At 39.4% G+C, this 17,500-nt stretch overlaps 1 protein-coding gene across 3 annotated transcripts in view; it reads right to left on the bottom strand.

Annotated features, from left to right (window-relative positions):
• LOC146450488 (angiopoietin-1 receptor-like) overlaps nt 1-12,870 on the bottom strand; it is a 31,066-nt gene extending 18,196 nt beyond the window's left edge. For 2 of the 3 annotated variants that reach the window (XM_085100348.1, XM_085100349.1), the window contains exons 1-5: nt 12,843-12,870; nt 11,160-11,489; nt 7,087-7,141; nt 6,449-6,996; nt 4,393-4,689 (exon numbers count right to left, since the gene is read on the bottom strand). In XM_085100348.1, coding sequence (XP_084956474.1) covers nt 4,393-4,689; nt 6,449-6,996; nt 7,087-7,141; nt 11,160-11,489; nt 12,843-12,858 — 1,246 coding nt within the window. In that variant the 5' untranslated portion in view covers nt 12,859-12,870. The remainder of the gene's footprint in view (nt 1-4,392; nt 4,690-6,448; nt 6,997-7,086; nt 7,142-11,159; nt 11,490-12,842) is intronic. The other variant, XM_085100350.1, reaches the window with a different exon arrangement.
• Between the last annotated feature and the right edge of the window lie 4,630 nt (nt 12,871-17,500).

Genomic DNA, 17,500 nt, shown 5'->3' with positions numbered 1-17,500 from the left:
ACATATCTTGAAATAGAAGGTCTCCACGAATACAACTGATCTCCTATGTATGTATCTTAGCAGGCTCTTATAGTTTAAGATGCTTTCGTGAAGCTCTCTTCAATGGGCACGTCATATCAGAGAGAAGGTGCCCCTCTTCGCGCCAGTCATAACATTACAATTGTCATCATAATTTTCCTTCATAGGCACGTTTCAAACTAGTACACATACCACATGCTACTTTGACTTTTCAAGTTATCATAGAGCTTATTGAAGCAATTTAACTCCTTGAACCGACCTGCTTAGAGAAGATTTCCAGTCTACTGTTTGGCAAACGACAGTTACATCTTGGTACTCTTGTGGAGGTGCACAGCATCTTCCCTTTTTAGTATGGTCGATAACACCACTATAACCAATAGAATTAAACCGCAGTGCATTCAAGTATCTTCCTCTTGGGCAATTCACCCAGCCTGGTTGACTTAAGGCGATTTGCCATTCTATCTGATCACAGCAAGAGTCTCCTGTAATAAGCACACAAATATATTTTATTGAATAAGTAATGAAGTTGTAGTTCTCTTGTGACTAACCATTTTAAATTGAATAACTTTACTACTATGTTGAAATGCCTCAGTAGGTGTGAAGCGGGTGCTATCTTCTGAACAAGAAGCTGTTTCGAGCGGGAAATAGTCCATTGCTGGTGCTTACCTAGTCCATAACGGGGCTAGCCTATTGCGCCATTGTATAAGAGTGACTGGTCCATAACGGGGCTAGCCTATTGTGCCATTGAATAAGAGTGACTGGTCCATAACGGGGCTAGCCTATTGCGCCATTGTATAAGAGTGACTGGTCCATAACGGGGCTAGCCTATTGTGCCATTGAATAAGAGTGACTGGTCCATAACGGGGCTAGCCTATTGCGCCATTGTATAAGAGTGACTGGTCCATAACGGGGCTAGCCTATTGTGCCATTGAATAAGAGTGACGCTCATTGGTAAACCTAGTACTTATTAGTATGCAGGAAGGCATCTTACCCAGTCCACCCCACCTATTCCATTGCTGGTGCTTACCTACACCATAAGGGGGCTAGCCTATTATGCCATTGTATAAGAGTGACTGGTCCGTAACCGGGCTAGCCTATTGTGCCATTGTATAAGAGTGACGCTCATTGGTAAACCTAGTACTTATTAGTATGCAGGAAGGCATCTTACCCAGTCCACCCCACCTACTCCATTGCCGGTGCTTTTATCCAGTCCAAAACGGAGCTTATCTTTGCTCACCCTATACTTCTTACACGAAGTTTAATAAACGCCGTTCGAAACGGCGTCGTGTTCAGAAGATAGCACCCAATTCACAACTACTGAGCCATTTCAACATATTTTCAACATTTGCTGGTAATAACGGAAATAATTCACCGAAGTGGAGGTAGCTAGTGGCGGATTTTTACCTGGCCGCCAAGCGGGTAGGTAAATATCCACCGCTAGCCACCGACGCTGAGGTAAATAGTAGTTTTTGTATTTAGTAAAACAATGAGATAATATACACCTCAAAAAGATGATTTTAATTCATTTATTCCTGCCACGATTGCAATATTTTCGGGCGGAAATCCCGCGCGCAAAGGACTGAAACAATAAGGCGCCCCAGAAAGTCACATGATACATCAGGTGACCCAACGAGCGAGAATTGAACAACTACAACGGGAAAACTACGCGTGAAGGGAAGTGAAAATTGTTGGTTTTTGCATGTTTGGAAAGTTTTGTTCCTTAATTGTTATCAGTTTTATTTTCTGCTGCTATCTCCAAAGTTCACTTTGAAATTAAAACTGCAGTTGCAGAAGGTGCCTCGGCTCCGGGAACGAAGCCATGTACAAGATTTTGCGAGCCGTCTTGAATGGACTCGAAAACAAACTGATTTCCAGCACCAGAAGTACTTGGAATTAACTTCAAGGGGCGGAAGTAGGAACAACAGCTGTCTGAGTGACCGCTACAGCGTAATTTTTGTTTTCGGACGGAACAAAGAACTCGCCAAACTTGTTTGACATTGTTTTGAACTGCTCGAATGTTGGAGTGTCACAGTAACTCTAGATGCTGGCTTCGCTTTGATGCCCGGTTATTGCTTTAATGTGTCGACTTTCGATGTTGGCAGCAGATAGAACCGTGACGGTGGTGGCTCTGATTGAGTGGTTTGTCAGGTTTGGTTTCATACCAACTCTTGATGTCATAAAGCGCAGCATATTATTAAGGGTGTTGTGGCCACGTGGAGTCGAGCAGTACCACATAGCATCTCTTGCTGGGTTAAACGATTTGCACGGACTTCGTGGTTGCTGGAATAAACTGCTGCACTCGGGATTCAGATGTGACGGGTATTTCTCGATGAGTTTCACCGGGTAGCGTTTTGAGCCAGGTCTTTCGAATATTCTGCCGTTTGACTCGTCTTCTTTGTCGCGGCGGCCACCTTGGTGGTTTTTGGTCGCCAACACTGCTCGGAGTTCTCTGCTTATTTCGAAATATTTTTCACCACTTGGTATTTGTCTCAAGACGAGCAGGCGCTTTTTTGGAAGCTGCTGGTTTTCACAAACTCTCTTTCCAAGGAACAGACTGATAAAAAACCAGGCTGTTTGCTGCACTTTGTTTGCCGGTTGGAGTGAATCAATGTCAACGAGCTCGCCTTCTTTATAAAGTTTGGCAACGGGTTGCTTGTGCATTATTGGAGCTATTTGACCACTCCTGCTTAATTTTTTCAGAACATTGCTCAGTGAAGTATTTGTGTCGTTAAATTGACTGTCTCCAAAAATAGAAAACGGCTTGGGAAAAGGAGGACTTCTCAAGTGACGATCCAACACGGCTCGGATCGCGGTAAGGCATTTTTTTATTGTAAAAACTGCCGTCTTTCTCGTTTTCTTGCTGACAGATAAAATTTCTGAAGGCATTTGTTTAGTTCTGGTGGAGACATTTCTTCAAATGAAGTTGCAAACTCTTTCTGTATTTGAAATCATTCTATTAAAAAAATCATTCAACTTTGGTTCTCAAGTGAACAAGAGACATCAAATTTAACTACGCAAGATTAATTTACAATTGTAAACCTTTCTCGTTGGCTTTTATGGATAAACTCAGGGTTAAAAACATAAAAACATCCCTTTAAATACCGCCAAGCCAAATTTATTTGCTTTCTTTGTGTTTTCAGGGTTCTGCTTTGTTGTTAATTTGGATGATTTCTTCGCTTGTCATAGCCTCCTTTGCAGACGTTGTTTGTGTCGGTCCCATTCTCCCCTTAGTGGAGAGGGAGAATGGGACCAACACAAACAACGTCTGCAAAGGAGGCTACGCTTGTGACGGATACAAGCCGGGACGCCATTTTTTTAATTCACTCCACGGAGCCCGAAACTCGCGATTTGTTACTACTTAACGCAACACTTCCGGGAACAATAGACAGATTAGGGACCTTAAAGATTGAGGATTCTCCTCGTTTTCTGCAACCCGGAAAACCTCTAGAAGTCACGTGACCTGCTCCTGCCGCCCTGTTTGACGCTTGAGGCTCAGAACTCTCTTCAAGTGAATTACGGCAAAGTTTTTCTTTAGTTTTATAACTATAAAGCCACGTTTAAACGTCAAATTTACTTTCCTTAAAGAGTTATCTCGATGAATGAGAGGTTTGATTGATTCATTTCCGAGATCACAAGAATTACCTACCACATTAACGCATCCAGCCGCCATCTTGTTTTGCTGCGAGTATCCCATGATTCATAGGGAATAAAAAGTAACCCTCAATCTTAAGCCCGGATTATGTACATACGGCGAACTCCGAACTGTAAACCGCTGGCCGACAATTGTGGTTTAAGAGGAAACCCTGAATCATAAGGTCCCTATTAAGAATTACGATTATGGCAAACGGCGGAAATGACCACGTGACCATACTATTATCCCATATTTTCCTCTCGCTGAGTAAAAACTGAGTGGTTTGCGTTAGCATCAAAGGCCAGACTTATTTAGCATTATTCTTATCTATGCACCATATATTTACAAGAAAACATAAACACGGTTCTCACGTTTGCCGTTTACCGTAGACGCGATTCTAAATCTCTCCATGGTCTCAGTTCCGGCGTCATTTTTTTAAAGGAGAAAGTGGAATTTATTTTCCCGAAAACGTATTTGTAAACATTTTTGACACATTTTAATATTAAAATATTTTTTTAACGTTTCAAACTCCTAGAAATCGAGAGAAACATATGCGTTTGGATGGAGAAATAAAGAAAGTAGCTTGTGGTCCCAGTGTGGTTTGCCACGGGAAAGCCAACAGTTATAATCGTGCTTTGACGTCTGCTCTGGATTTTAATATATTACGTCAACGACATTATTACTTTTGTACTTCAATACACTTGGAATACTAAGAGTACCATCACCATCACCATTAATTATACCTCCTAGGGTTCTGAATCTCCACACTTGACTGTCTTTGAAAGCGCTCTCTCCTTTTGAAATTAGGGAAGTGACAGCTATTTCATACTCTTTCCAGCAGTTAAGGTAAATAATGTGGTTGTTTATATTTCTGTCGACGGCAACTGAGTTCCATTTGCTTTTTTCTGTCCGTGAAAACATTTCTCTGTAGTAGACATTGTACCCCCTTACTGGACACGCCCCTTCCAAGGGAGAAATCCATTTGACTTCAACAGCTCCTCCTGGTACTTTCCAGGTCCGGTTGTGCATATAGGGGACACCTACACAAAATGATGAGTGAAGAGATAATGTATGATTACTTATCAGGGAGGTCACACAGTAAGGCATTCAGTTTTTATCTTCTATTGACAAGTTCATTTCGCAACATTTAATCTAGTAGTAATCAAAGATTATTGGAGTATGTTCGATTCCTTAAAATAGCACAAACTTAGCTATGGTGGGCCTTTTCCTGGACATTTAATTTCACTTGACTGGTTTTAAGGGTTTTTTTCTTTTTATGCTGCTTTTTTTATTGCAATAATCAGTATCTTCACAGAATATTTGAGCCCAAATTCGAAAATATCGGCAAAACCCGTAATGCTAAAGGCGCTTTATTTTTATCCCTATTGTTTCCTTTGAACAAAGACTATGTGCATAATTGACGTTTGGGGCTGTGCGGAAATCTATCCGTCAATTTTTATTCTCTCTACGCGAAAATCCCGTCGATACGAAGCGATAAATATTTTGAGCGTCGACATCTAATTAGCATATTGAAAGCCTTGAACAAGCACAAAAAATTATTTTTGAAACCTCATGAATTCCGAGAAATGAAATTGTTTATCGTAAAAGATCCCGCATATGTCCTTGTTCGTCGAAGAGTAAAAGAAACAAGCCTCTGAACTTGAGATGTGGGACGAACACTGTCAACACTCCATCGAGCTTAGTTCGTGTTTTGCTGATGCTCAATGGCCGCTGGGTACAAATGTTAGGGCTACTTACTTGACCTCTCCTCTGATACAACAACACAACGTCTACACCGACATACTCGTTCTTTAAATTCGACAAGGCTGAGAACAAAATGCCAAACGATGGCTGCTTGAAATATCCAGCAGGAGATGTACACACGCATGTATCGCCTAAGGTTCTTTCTTTTAAAAAAAAGGGCTTTTAAAGTGTAGAAGAAAGCCGTACGAGACGCCACAAACTTCAAAATCGAGCGGCTAGGATTAAAACCCATAAAACGTGACGAAGAAACGGTCTGCCAATATCATACATAAAGGAATGAAGTTGGAATAAACTGGAAACTATGAGAAGCTTTTTAATTATTTTCGTCCTTATAACTTTGCTGTAGTGATGTTAGGCAGGTGGTCGGATACTCGAGAACTATCATTTTGTGTGGACGCAAAGAGTGTTATAATATAAGCGCTTATCTAAAGCTATAATCATCACATATCCAACAAGCGTGATCAAAAAGCAAGCAAAAAATATTGCTAGATCTTGCTGATTTTGCTTTACAAGAAAAACCAAAAGACGATTTAATGGTCTTTATTTCTCGGGTATGGTGTAATGGCTCATACACCATGACCACTGAGATAGGGTTAAAACAAAAATTACACTTTTTCGTTTTACTTCTTATTATTGCCTTCTTATCATGAAAATCTAGAGGTTGTTTTTCACCTTTTCACCAAAACATTTTTTTATGTTTTTTAACTTTTTTCACAAAGAAGTTCTCTATAGCAGACTTCCTCCCCCTCCCCCTGTACTGAGCGTCTCATTGCAATTCAATAGGCTGATTGAGCAACAGAACGGGAACGTCATTTGAGTACGCGAGAGCTCGCGGAATAGTCTGGACGCCAGGCTATTTCGACTATATATGGACATTCTTGATGCGCGCGCAATTGTCAACTGACGATCCCGTTCTGTTGCTAAATCAGCCTAATATGGCCGCTTGACTGACGGAAAATGTATATAGTACACTGCCATGTTGTCACAAATTTAATAAATGTCATAATTTTGTCTTGAATATCAAGAGTCTAATACCTTTCAACATATGAATTTCCAGCGGCGACAATGCCCAGTCAAAGACGTAAAGATCCATTACCGATCCGTAAAACTGATGGCTGTTGTTGTAACCATCATTGCCGATTTTGCATGGCTTCGCTGTTGGTCCATGGAACGTTTGGTTCCTAGAATATTTGCCGGCGCCTATTTCTTTACCGTTAACAAAGATTAACACAGTCCGTGTGACATGATACCACGTGACTACAACGTGCGTCCAGGCACTTAAAGAAACATGAGTACTTTGCAGAGACCACCACTCTTCATTTCCAGTGCTGTGACGGTGGAATACAATACTCTGGTTTTTGGTACTCAGCATAAACTGCCATAGATTATGCCCATGCCAGTCTCCGTAGATCGTTCCCAGCCCATCAGGTGTTGATTTCATTTGCTTTATCCAACAAGAAATAGTAAAACTCCTGTTGTTGAGGTTCATTACCGGGGCAGTGGCGAAGGAAGTTGTTTGGTTGAAAACAGGAGCCCTGCTGCCTGGACACCAACCTTCTACAAAAGATGGCGATCCACTGAAGCTGAAACGAAAAAAAAAAAAAAAAAGGGAGAGAGAGAATCAGGAAACTGGCATGGGTTATATTAATTACGAAAAGACTTGCATAACAAACCTTATGTTCTCGTCTCGGCCATCCAGAAGCCAGTGGCCAAATGCTTCCATTTTCCCTGATGAAAAAGAAAAAGAAACATATATATAACCTTTCTGCTGAGTGAAAATGATACGTCATAGCTATATTTAATTGAAAGGTTTGGTTGTCAAATACAAGAGCTGAACAATAGATATACTGTATTTCAAATGTAGGTCTTATACACAGGAAGCTTCTATGGTGGGAGATTTCCTGTGGCGGCTGTTTGTAAAGAAAGAAATACTGCTTAGGTTAAGAAAGGCTGCCGTAATAAGCAGCTACATCCAAATCCACAGGTACACCAGCAAACACAATCACTTCCCTTGCACTCAAGTGATACACTAATATCTTAGGCCTAGGGCAAACGTCGAATCTAAGTCGCGTCGAATTTATTAAAAATAGGTTCGACAAAGAGTCGACTTAATTCCAGTGTGATAGCAAACGTCGAACCTGCGTAGACCCTAATTCACAAGTTACACTTCGTGAAAAACAGGAATAAGCACGTGTCCCCGTGCTATTAGAGAACCTACGAAAACATCACGGCGACGGCGACGACAACGCCACAACACAAAAGGCTTAATGAGCAAAAACAATCGCTCTGTACGTGCGTTTTACATTTTGGTTTCATTTCTTTGTCGTACTCTGCAAAACAAAAACGTGAAACGACCAAATTCAAGGTTTTGTGGAGACCGTGAACACACGACAGTGAATTTTTCATTCTCTTCCTTAACTTGAACGGTACTCCCACCAATTTGGTTCCTGGGTAGTTTGTCGTTTGTGTACAAGTTGAATGAGTTGAAATAATCGCGAAGTAGCACAAATGAAATAAATTTATACTTTCAAATGACGTTTTCGTTGGCGTCACCGTCTTGCATTCGTAAGGTCGATGCGCGGCTAGTTATTGCTAGGTCTTGCTAGCGAAATGCCGAAATACATGTACAGTGCTCGTCGGGCTTTTAGATCTTTGGCAATTTATTGCGAAAAATAGAAAGAGAAGACTCAAACACTGAGCATTTATTGCAAATAGGCAATTCGCATTTCAATCATTTATATTTAGTGTTCATGAAACACGAAAAACACATTTCCATCACGCTTTGCGATGTCAGCAATGGCTTTCGATAGCTCGCCATTTCTGGTCGCGAAATTGTCTTTGTACAGCGCATGCTCGTCAGGAGGGGAAATAGTGTTTGGCAGATGGGGGAGTCGGTATTTTTGTGACGTTTGCGTAGTCCATCACATTTGAATCATTTATTATTATGTAATTTGCATGATTTATGAATTGAGTTCAGCGCGTGTTTAGAACGGCGTTTGCTGTAACGCCGAACCATTGTCGCATTATCCGACTTGGCAAGTCGAGCTTATCCTGGAGTCGAACCAATTAATTTGAGTCGAACTTAATTGCGGCAAACGTCGCACCATTCATGCGCCTATTTCAAAATTAATAGGTTCGACGAATTAAGTTCGACTAAGATTCGACGTTTGCCCCAGGCCTTAGTCACTGTAAAAAGTTTGAAAAATCTTAATGTTTATCAGTTTTCTAACCAAATAAAGCTGTAACTCTTCTCTGAACAGCTTCAGTGAAATTAGCATCAAGTAACTAAACCTTTGCCCATTCAATTCAATACTATATCCACTGCTCGTACAGTTCGGTCTGTCTCCCTGTGTTTGCCACTATTTACTTGTCTCTATCAGTCCCTTTATTTTGTTTGTTTTTCACGTCAAAGTCTGGGGGATAACACGAAAACCGGTTCATTTATCCCCGACTCGACTTTTTACACACATCGCATCCCTAATATATTGTAATTTATTGTAATTTGCAGTAGCTATTGTGTATTAAGTGTCACGAGAGTAATTTGTAATGAATCCACTTGTTATTGTTGTTGTTGAAGTGTTTGGTGCAGACGGATCTTTCCGAGGTAGTAGTGTGATTACGTAATGTACATGCTTCAGCAGTGTTGTTGTGCTGAACAAATAAAGCTAAAATTGTGCATGTGACATTCACATTCGATTATAATACTATTAAAATAATTTCATTTTTTGCCATGCGATGATATCAGTGAGTAATCAATGCAATCGATGACTAATCGATGGCTAAATATTTTGTGCCCTATCCGATTGGTCATCAATCACTCATTGATCACCTGTAGTAATCAATGACTTATCAGCTGATTACCTATCCATTACCCATTGACTGCTTATTGATCTTTGAAGTCGTCTATTATTTATGTTCGAATATATTGAATTAAATTGATGTCAGTAACTTGATTTTATTTCCGTAAGTGTTTGACAGAGCATTGCTTCTGGAGCTTCCAAGTTAAGCTAAATAAGTTTAATAAACATGATCAATCGAGATATTTAATTAGGTTTTGTGAGCTTTTTTCTACACACAATCCTAATCAGTCGTTACGGGACAAATGTATGCGTTGTTGGTCTCCTAAGGATTTAGAGACTTGAGGGAATGGAATTAACTGATTGTTACAGAAACTTAAGGACGGTGGCTGCTAATGCCGAAGTTTTTTTGTGCGGTTTATGACTAAAAGTAGATCTTAGCAAGGGCTATTGGATTCCAAAACGAAGATTTGGGGTAACCACGCATTTTTTTTTTAGAGAGATAATTAAGCAACAGTTATTCTAACAAGCCATAAAATACAAAACAACGTACGGCGATTTGCCAAATTGAAGCTTTATTATCTCTGAAAAATACACTGTTACGCCTAGTTTTCATTTTGGATACCAAGACCACTTGCTGATTTCTGCTTTCTCAGCATAGTTTAATCGGAGTGGGCGCCACCCAAAGGAAATCCGAGTATCTCGAGGTGCGCAGAACGTATGCGCAGTAGAAGAAGTAGGCGCTGTCCTTAGACAGCCTATAAAGAGGGGGGAATTTACACTCTTCCCATCGTTCTTTGCGTTGCTTGAGAATGAATGACTTCCAGTGAAAGCTTTGAATATGTGTTTTTTAGTCGAAGTTCCACATGGATTTTTTCGCTTCACAAATGAGAAATGGCAAGTAAACAGTTTTCACTATGTTGCTAAATTCTCAATAATGGGATTAATGTGTTTTTTGAGTGTATACGATCTTATAAAAATAATTTTAGGAGCCTTATTTGTTGGTTGTCATCAGCGACTGTTTCACAATGAGTGGTAATAAGCATTTTGAATCGTTCATGCGGCACACAAAGTAACTGGTCGAAAGCCAAAGATTTAAAAAATCAACATTTTAAACCTCAAAGTTTGCTATGAAAAGAATTGACCTCTATTGACCTCTCGTTTTCGCCCCAAAATTTGCTGTTGAATGTAGGTTATTTCTGGTGTCATATCAGATGTGAACGACTTACCGCGCGCCATGGCGAAGACTGTTTACTAACGTTAATTTCCGTTATAAATTGCTGCTCTTGCTTGAAATGTCGGGTTATACGGGAAGTAAAATTTTATTCTGTTGGAATCGATCAAAACGAAGCCATGAAAGAGGCGATTTAACCGGAAAAGCGGCGTTTTACTGTTAGGTAGATGTAGAACCGAAATGAAATAAGCACAGCGGGAGCGATGCGCAGGCGTTTCAATAAGCTCTGTCTTTTAAAATGCTATTGAAATAATCTAAGTTCAGAGGAATTTTCGGCGGCTTCTCGTTAACTTTCTCTGTCTAGATCAATGCGAGTGGACTGCACGTTTTCCTTCCGATGTTTTTCCAATAAATAAATATGCCAAAACAGTTGATACGATTTCCTCGCATTGTCTTTAGACCTCTTTACGAGTTCGATAAGATTGTCGTGACCTACGAAGCCTTATGAGCATACTTTGGTGATAAAACACATTAAATATAACAGGAATACTGCTGGCAGACGAACAAAGGAAGATTCTTTGGGATGTTGGCTGTTTTTGCACTATCAATGTTCGCCGGCGGATCGCGGACTTGCAAGCCTCACGGCGTCTACTGTCTAAAGAGGTGATCGCGGGTGGCCTCTCGTTGATAATATAGTTTGCTCGCAATGTACGATGGGAAGCGTGCAAACCCCCCCCCCCCCCCCCTTGCCTATAAAGTTGCACTATCGTCATACTTAGCTTCCCAGAGCAGATCACTGATGCATCTTCGTTATGATCACAATCCTCATTACCCCATCCTCTGTGCTTACATTCCGTAATGGATCTTTCATTACCCTCGCATTGCACGTTATCCAGCCATATGGGGCCACTTCCTTCGCCATAAAGGGCATGAGTTGGAGCACTGACGGCCTGATGAAACCCAAGTTCTCGACAAACAACTTCCGCGTCTTTAATGTCCCAATAATCGTCACAAACAGTTCCCCAGCCGCCATTGTGAAATATCTCTACTCTGCCCTCTCCTTTCCAGTTTCCACCAGCTAACCTCAGACGATTTTCTGAATTCGCTGCGAAAGTTAAAAAAATTATTAATTTGTAATTAATTTGTAATTAATATTAATTTGTAATTAATTCTCCTTTGTAATGTTGTAATGTTGTTTATAGTACATAAAGAACATCTTATCGTTGCTTTGTAGGAATTAAAAAATAAGAAAAAAATAAAATGATGTACGTAATTTAATTAAGCTAAAAATTAAAGTACTGATTACTTAACTTTAGAAATCTGTAAAACCCACAACGCTGAAGAGAGCAGAGTTATAAGCTAAATAAGCTGGAGACTTTTTGTTGTTACGTATAAATAGGATTCTGAAAAGTCGATCAGTCTTAAAAAAGACCTTGCCTTTTCAATCGGTTCACTTTAAATAATCGTATTTTGTTAAACGCACAGTCAAATAATTTTTTTAAGCCTTCTCAAGGAGTAGTTAATCCAGTTAAGAGACGATCTTGTTATCCCAACTGCATTCTGATTGGTCAGTTTTGTCGGTCCGTCTCACAGACTACATGGTCCGAGGACGGACATCTTAATACTTCAATTCTTTAATGGCGGTTTTTAACTTTAATTTGTATATCATAATACATAATTTTCTGTAGTTAGGTAAAGATCTTCGATGGGACACTTTTTAAGCAGATTTTGAGTTGCATTTATTTATGTAAAAAAGAGTATTTTACATTTGAATGCGTTTTTTTTTTAATTCATAAATAGAGAATTTATGTAAACATATAATTGCGGTTAAAGATAGAATATATCTTTGACAAATGTGTGCTTTATCTTGATGCTGATGTTTGCACGACATACATTTGCTCTAGTGCTGTACATGGGTTTTTCTCCCTATTGAATTAAGAAATTAAATGACATCAAACAGAAACAATAAAATATATAAAATACATAACATATACTGAATGAAAACAAAACTTTTTACAGCTACACTTGTTGTGTAACTGCGGATTGCAAAGGAACCTTCCTTGCAGGTTTGGACAACACTCATTGGATCTGTACCCAAATCAAAGCCATAGAAAAACAATATGTGAACAAATGTTCATTTGAAACCAATTTGTATACAAATTTATGACCTTATTTTGATTCCAATCAAATTTTTCACGACTGACTCTGGAAAAACACAGTATGCCTCCTTCTATCCCCGTTCAAATCAAGTCCAATTGGGATCATCTTCGCCCCTGTCATCGTTGTATTTTTGGAATTCTTCAATCAATTTACTATCTTTTGTTTTCACAAAGCTACTGTCAGGTAAAGGATTTCATTTCAAATAGTCATTACTTCAGCGTTACAAGCATAGCAAATATAATATCTCTTTAGTCCCCCTTCCCATCTGACAAACATTTGAGATCAAAAATTAACTTACCGCTGACCATGATCATCAAACTTGTACATGTCTGTCAACAGAAATAAAAAGAAATAAACAAAACTTTTACATCATAATTTAAGGGCATAAGTAATATTTAACTCGCGCACCTTGTCATATTTTTTTCTCTTCTTTTCAATATAGGTAATCACAAGATTGACAGTGCAATTTGCAATAAACGAACACGAGTTATTTTTGTCTGTAGTTTATAAGCGAAAATGTCTGTCACCATTTGTAAGTTTCCATGGCATATACGTATACGTAAAAACTTGAAAATCTGACGCTTTAATTAATGCGTAAAATTTCCATGCACTCCCTGCACGTGCTGTAAAAGGATCATCCTTGACTCAAGAATCTGAGAAGTTCTACGAAGCTATCAATAGTCGGTAACCCTTAATTCCGTTCGGGCGGGTTGGGGGAGGGGAGGGGCACAACGTGTATAACATGATAAAAGAAAAAAAAGATTTCCTAGCCGTTTCCATGGTAACAAGACTTAAGCAGTCCATTTTTGTTACGACCTTGAACTTATGAAGGGGTGAGGGGCGTGGACTTAGTGCCCCCCATCCTCCAGCCAGCTCAAGAATGAAAACAAAAAACCCAGTCTAAATGGGTTTAATGTGGTCCTGAATATTTTCATATTTAAAAAGTCCAGTCGAGCCTCCCGTAAACGGACAACCTTGTAGCGAAAAATTATCCGCTTAAGAGAGGTGTCCGCTTATAGGAGGTTAAAAATGTAGTGTTTGCATGTAGCTGAGAACATGACCAAGTGTCCACTTACGAGAGGTGTCCAACTACGGGAGGTGTCTGTTAGCGGAGGTTCGACTGTACCTTATAAAACTAAAATAAAAAATATTCTTCCAAAACACTTTTGTCAGCCCCATCTGAACGGGTTTCATGTGGCCCTGAGTATTAAAGTAACTAATAACTAAGCAATAAATGTTCTTCCAAAAGATTTTTGACAGCCCAGCCGGCTGAATGAGTTAAGGTTAGCGAAAACCTTCGTGGGCGTCCTTCCCGCTGTCCTAAATGCGACAACGTACTATCCTGTAAAAATAATTTCGCTTTCATTCTTTTAGCCGTGAGGAGAGTGCGTCCAAAAAGCCCAAAATGACTTTATCGAATTTATCGGGTATGGAATTCGACTACAGAATCAAAACTACTGCATCATATCAATCACAAGGCATTAATCTTCAAAACCGTGTGAAGTTTTTCCGATATTTTTCTCTCAATTTTGATGATCAAAAACTTACCGATGCGTTTTACGACAAAGTCTATTGCGGGAGATCTATTTTACAAAACAGAAATCCCTCATACGCCTTTTTTATTCGTTGTCTTGGAAATCTTCGTGCCAAATTTCAAGGCAATTCGTCAAATCCTTGTACCGTATAAATTACTTTAAAGAAAGCACACTCGATTAAGGAGAAAGTAGATTTTTTTCCGCTTCTAAAGGTTTACAAACATTTCACGCCCTTGCTGTGCCATATTTTAACACTGTGGATGCCGCCGATGCCGACAGCCGATAGAATGGCAGGAGACCTACTGCTGAGTCCCCTGAGATTAGGGGTGGACCATTGGAAATCACGTGAAGTGGGGGGGGGGGGGGGGAAGTTTTTCAGTGGACGAATTTTTGTTTTAGTCCAATTTGTCTGCATGTATTTTTTTTTTTCGACGTGGAAACTCTGCACGCTTTTTTTTTCTCGACAGAACTTCTTTAATAGCGGAGCTCCGCACGCCGGAGGCGCGCGTGCGGAGCCCAACTGACAAGAGATTTTGGGTATGACGTCACTGTCCGTACGGCGTACGTACGTACATCCTCCACTCTATGTAAGCCATTGTGAAATGTCACACTCAACCTGTGCGGCAACCCGCGTTTTTTCGGCGGGAAGTGAGATGGCTTACTTCTTTTAGCAAACAAACGAGATTTTTGAAGAACACTAATTTCTTGTATTCGTTGAATATGTTGTCAAACTACATATGTCGAGAACTAAGCAAATTTGAACCCCGAGAGCGACGAACAAACAGGCGAAATGTCAGTTGAAAACAAACATGTGGTGAGCTGGGTGAGTAAGCAACTCGCACGTCGCATAGAAATTAAATGCATTTTTGCAGGCAACTGTCGGCAATTTTCCATATTTAACATACTTCACATTATACACAAACACTTAAATCGTTGCCATACGACAAATATTCGTGGATAAATTAATTGTGAACATTCACAGAGCTATTCACAGAGTTATTTTTTGTGTGGACTTGTGTAATTCATTCGCAGGGCACATTTGTAAACACGCAGTAAACGTTTAAATATTTCGGACCTCAACCAAACAATTTTTTTTCCTGTATTCTCCGTTTGTTAACGTTTACTTAGAGACTATAATTATTTCTGTAAGAGAAATATTCACAGAGTTATGAATTGTTTTGAACATTTTGTGTTAGGCTAGTGTAATTCATTCGAAACTCGCAGCGCATAAGTTTTGTAAACACGCTCTAATTTTAAATTAAAGCAATCACTGAAATATTTCGGGCCACGACCAAACATTATTTTTCCTGTATTTTCCGTTTGTTAACGTTTACTTAGAGACTATAATTATTTCTGTAAGAGAAATATTCACAGAGTTGTGAATTGTTTTGAACATTTTGTGCTGGACATGTGCAATTCATTCGCAATTCACAGCGCATAAGTTTTGTAAGCAGGCTCTAATTTTAAGCGCTCACCGAAATATTTTTGACCACAACCAAACACTATTTTTTCCTGTATTCTCCGTTTGTTAACGTCTACTTAGAGACTAGAATTATTTCTGCAAGAGAAATATTCACAGAGTTATGAATTGTTTTGAACATTTTGTGCTGGACATGTGTAATTCATTCGCAATTCACAGCGCATAAATTTTGTAAACAAGCTCTAATTTTAAGCGCTCACTGAAATATTTCGGACCACAACCAAACACTATTTTTTCCTGTATTTTCCGTTTGTTAACGTTTACTTAGAGACTATAATTATTTCTGTAAGAGAAATATTCATAGAGTTATGAATTGTTTTGAACATTTTGTGTTGGGCTAGTGTAATTCATTCGAAACTCGCAGCGCATAAGTTTTGTAAACACGCTCTAATTTTAAATTAAAGCGCTCACTGAAATATTTCGGGGCACGACCAAACATTATTTTTCCTGTATTTTCCGTTTGTTAACGTTTACTAAGAGACTAGAATTATTTCTGTAAGAGAAATATTCACAGAGTTATGAATTGTTTTGAACATTTTGTGCTGGACATGTGCAATTCATTCGCAATTCACAGCGCATAAGTTTTGTAAGCAGGCTCCAATTTTAAGCTCTCACTGAAATATTTCTGACCACAACCAAACACTATTTTTTCCTGTATTCTCCGTTTGTTAACGTCTACTTAGAGACTAGAATTATTTCTGTAGGGGAAATATTCACAGAGTTATGAATTGTTTTGAACATTTTGTGTTGGGCTAGTGTAATTCATTCGAAACTCGCAGCGCATAAGTTTTGTAAACACGCTCTAATTTTAAATTAAAGCAATCACTGAAATATTTCGGGGCACAACCAAACATTGTTTTTCCCGTATTCTCCGTTTGTTAACGTTTACTTAGAGACTATGATTATTTCTGTAAGAGAAATATTCACAGAGTTATGAATTGTTTTGAACATTTTGTGCTGGACTTGTGTAATCACAGGTCACCAAAGCGTATGTGACACAGCTTACCATGCAAGCGTGATTTAAGAGCTTGTATGGAGTTAAAATTAAATCGAAATTTAGACAACAATATTCCCACAAAACCCACAAAAAATATAATAAGGTCTGAAAAAGCTTACCCGGTGTGTTTTGCTGTGTTTTCAATGCTTCTCAGTGCTTCTAAACGCTGTTTAGAGCGGTTTATCTCTCAGCAGCTGTTCCACGTGCATCACTGTATTATGTTAATGGAAAGGTAGGAAACTAAAAGTCAAATTTGAATAAAATTTGGCCCGTCATTTGAGGAGAGCAGTTCGAAAACCTCGCTAAAATTTGCTTGAAACTTAAGCACTTGCTTAACTGTCTCTCCATATGGCAAGAAGGATGATGTGCGGTCCTTCCTGGGCAGATAATTTTCAGCGAAGTTGATTTATGAAGACATAGGCCTTCGTTGAAAACAAAGTTCATTTCAAATTGGGTGCCATTTTTGCCGCCGACAGAGCCGTGTCGCTGGAATGTTGGAACAAACTCACGGTCAAACCTAGGCACGAGTACTAAAATGTGCCCAGCCGGGGAAATCCACGGGAAGCCTTTGGCACGTAACAAACCACACAAACCCCCTTCCGGCTAAGTGCGGTTCTGTGCCAGCCAGCCGTGCTTGGCGTGACAGCAAGAAACGTCTCTTGAGAATATGAATTGACTTTTGTATTATTAATTTTTTTTTTTATTTTTTTTCGCCGTACAGGGACCGAAACGTCTTGATATCCTGCTCGCAATAAGCCAGCAACGAGAGCGTCAAAATACAAAAGGTTTATAACGTGCACGACAAGACTTACACGTGCGTAAAAAATGCTGCCGATCTTGACAAAATAATAACTTGATAACGTGAATACTGGCCTGCGTGCAGACGTCTTCTGCATTTCCTTTGTTGCACTCGGGAAAGGAAAACAAAGAAAATAGGCCCGGGA

The sequence above is a fragment of the Pavona decussata genome, unplaced genomic scaffold, assembly GCF_977016875.1.
Source record: "Pavona decussata unplaced genomic scaffold, jaPavDecu1.1 SCAFFOLD_460, whole genome shotgun sequence".
Classification (NCBI taxonomy): Eukaryota; Metazoa; Cnidaria; class Anthozoa; order Scleractinia; family Agariciidae; genus Pavona; species Pavona decussata.
This window is presented reverse-complemented; position numbering and strand designations above follow the sequence as displayed.